At 54.8% G+C, this 2,390-nt stretch overlaps 1 protein-coding gene across 1 annotated transcript; it reads left to right on the top strand.

Annotated features, from left to right (window-relative positions):
- The first annotated feature begins 1,545 nt into the window (after positions 1–1,545).
- LOC137834320 (uncharacterized) lies at positions 1,546–1,929 on the top strand. Its single transcript, XM_068642379.1, has one exon. It carries the CDS (start codon positions 1,546–1,548, stop codon positions 1,927–1,929), a length of 384 nt encoding a protein of 127 aa, XP_068498480.1.
- The last annotated feature ends 461 nt before the right edge of the window (positions 1,930–2,390 follow it).

Below are 2,390 nucleotides of genomic sequence, written 5' to 3'. Positions count from 1 at the left end.
CCAAATCAGGATGCACCCGTTGGACGAGTGCAAGACCGCGTTCATGACCGAGCGGTCTTGTTACTGTTATAAGGTAATACCGTTCGGATTGAAGAATGCGGGAGCCACCTATCAGAGGTTGATGGATAGGGTGCTCTCGCCGATGCTGGGGAGGAACGTCCAGGCTTACGTCGATGACATGGTGGTGACCTCACGGGGGAAGGAGCAACATGTCACTGATCTGGAGGAATTATTTACAACAATCGCCAAGTACGGGTTGAAACTCAACCCAGAGAAATGTATTTTTGGTGTGGAAGCGGGGAAGTTTCTAGGTTTCCTCTTAACAGAGCGGGGAATCGAGGCGAATCCCGAGAAATGTGCGGCGATCATGGCAATGAGGAGCCCAACGTCGGTGAAGGAGGTGCAACAACTCACCGGTCGGCTGACAGCATTGTCACGATTCATGTCCGCCGGAGGGGAGAAGGGCCATCCTTACTTCCAATGTCTCAAGTGGAATAGCAGGTTCGTTTGGACTGAAGAATGCGAGGAGGCATTCGTTAAGCTTAAGCAATATTTGGCAAGCCCGCCAGTGCTGTGCAAGCCACAGGTGGGCGCCCCTCTTCGTTTGTACTTTGCTGTAACGGAGAGGGCGGTCAATTCAGTTCTGGTCCAAGAGCAAGACCAGACACAGAGACCTATTTATTTTGTAAGTAAGGTGTTGCAAGGTCCTGAAGTAAGGTATCAGGCCCTGGAGAAGGCAGCCCTGGCGGTGGTGTTCTCGGCGAGGAAGCTACGCCACTACTTCCACAGCTTCACGGTCGTAGTGATGACTGATCTCCCCATCCAGAAGGTGCTGAAGAAGCCAGACGTAGCCGGGAGAATGGTGAAATGGGTCGTAGAGCTGTCCGAGTTCGATATCAGGTACGAGCCCCAAGGACCGATCAAGGGGCAGGTCTTTGCGGACTTCGTCGACGAGTTGTCGTCGAGCGCTGCGCCATCGGAGGGCTCGACTTTCCGATGGGTCTTGTCGGTGGATGGATCCTCCAACCAACAGGGGAGTGGCGCGGGGGTTATCTTGGAAGGCCCAAACGAAGTGTTGATCGAGCAGTCTCTGCGTTTCGCCTTCAAAGCCAGCAACAACCAGGCGGAGTACGAGGCCCTGATCGCCGGTATGTTATTGGCAAGAGAGATGGGAGCGAGAAGATTAATGGCCAAAACCGATTCCCTGTTGGTCACTGGGCAGGTAACGGGAGAGTTCCAGGCCAAAGACCCACAGATGGCGGCATACCTGGAGTATGTGCACACCTTGAAGGTGTCATTTGCAGAGTTTGAGTTGACCCACGTGCCGAGAGAACAAAATGCCAGAGCCGACTTGCTCGCCAAGCTAGCCAGCTCGAGCAAAGGGGGAAGGCAGAGGACCGTTATTCAGGAGACGTTGAAGGTGCCTCGAACGTTCACACGGACAACCAGGTGCTGCAGGTGTGCAAGTCGTATGAGCGTGTAGCGATTGGTCATCGGTCTCTCACTCAAGAAACCTTGAGAGCACCGAGAGTAAGAGCGCGATAGATGACATCCGACGAGGTGATGGAGGTTGACGCCGCTGGAAGGGCTGACACGTGGATAACGCCGTACCAGCGATATTTGGCAGATGGGGTGCTCCCGCTGGAGCCTACGGAGGCAAAGAGGATAAAGAAAAGCTCGAGCAAATTCACTCTCATCGATGGGGATCTCTTCAGGTTCGGGTTCACCCATCCGGTGTTAGTGTGCGTGCACGGGGAGCAGTGCACGAGGCTTATGTCAGAGCTCCACGAAGGAATATGTGGGAGCCACGTCGGTGGTCGCGCCTTGGTGGGTAGAGTTCTCCGTGCGGGGTACTACTGGCCAACGCTGAGGGAAGATTGTGCGGGCTATGCTCTGCGTTGCAAGCAGTGTCAGCAACACGCAGATTAGCACAAGGCGCCCCCTGAAGAGCTGAGGTCGATTCGTAGCCCCTGGCCGTTCCACACTTGGGGAATCGACATCTTGGGACCTTTTCCCCTGGCGATCAGGCAGATGAAGTTTCTGATCGTCGCCATTGAATATTTCACGAAGTGGGTGGAGGCAGCGCCGGTCGCGCAGATCACCGCTCACAAGGTTCAACAGTTTGTGTGGAAAAATGTCGTGTGCCGTTTCGGAGTGCCCAAGCGTTTGGTTTCCGACAATGACACCCAGTTTACGAGTCACCAACTGAGGAACCTATGCGAGGAGGTGGGGATACAGCAGGTGTTCGCCTCGGTAGAACACCCTCAAAAGAACGAGCAGGTAGAGTCGGCCAACCGAGTACTGCTCAGAGGGCTGAAGAGAAGGTTAGAAAAGGCCAAGGGAACGTGGGCGGAAGAAGTTCCCAGGATCGTGTGGGCCTATCACACCAC

Source organism: Phaseolus vulgaris, chromosome 5, assembly GCF_051622355.1.
Source record: "Phaseolus vulgaris cultivar YP4 chromosome 5, ASM5162235v1, whole genome shotgun sequence".
In the NCBI taxonomy this organism is placed as follows: Eukaryota; Viridiplantae; Streptophyta; class Magnoliopsida; order Fabales; family Fabaceae; genus Phaseolus; species Phaseolus vulgaris.
This window is presented reverse-complemented; position numbering and strand designations above follow the sequence as displayed.

Coding starts and splice junctions, on each gene's coding strand:
- LOC137834320 (XM_068642379.1), top strand. CDS start 1,546: ATGACATCCGACGAGGTGATGGAGGTTGACGCCGCTGGAAGGGCTGAC.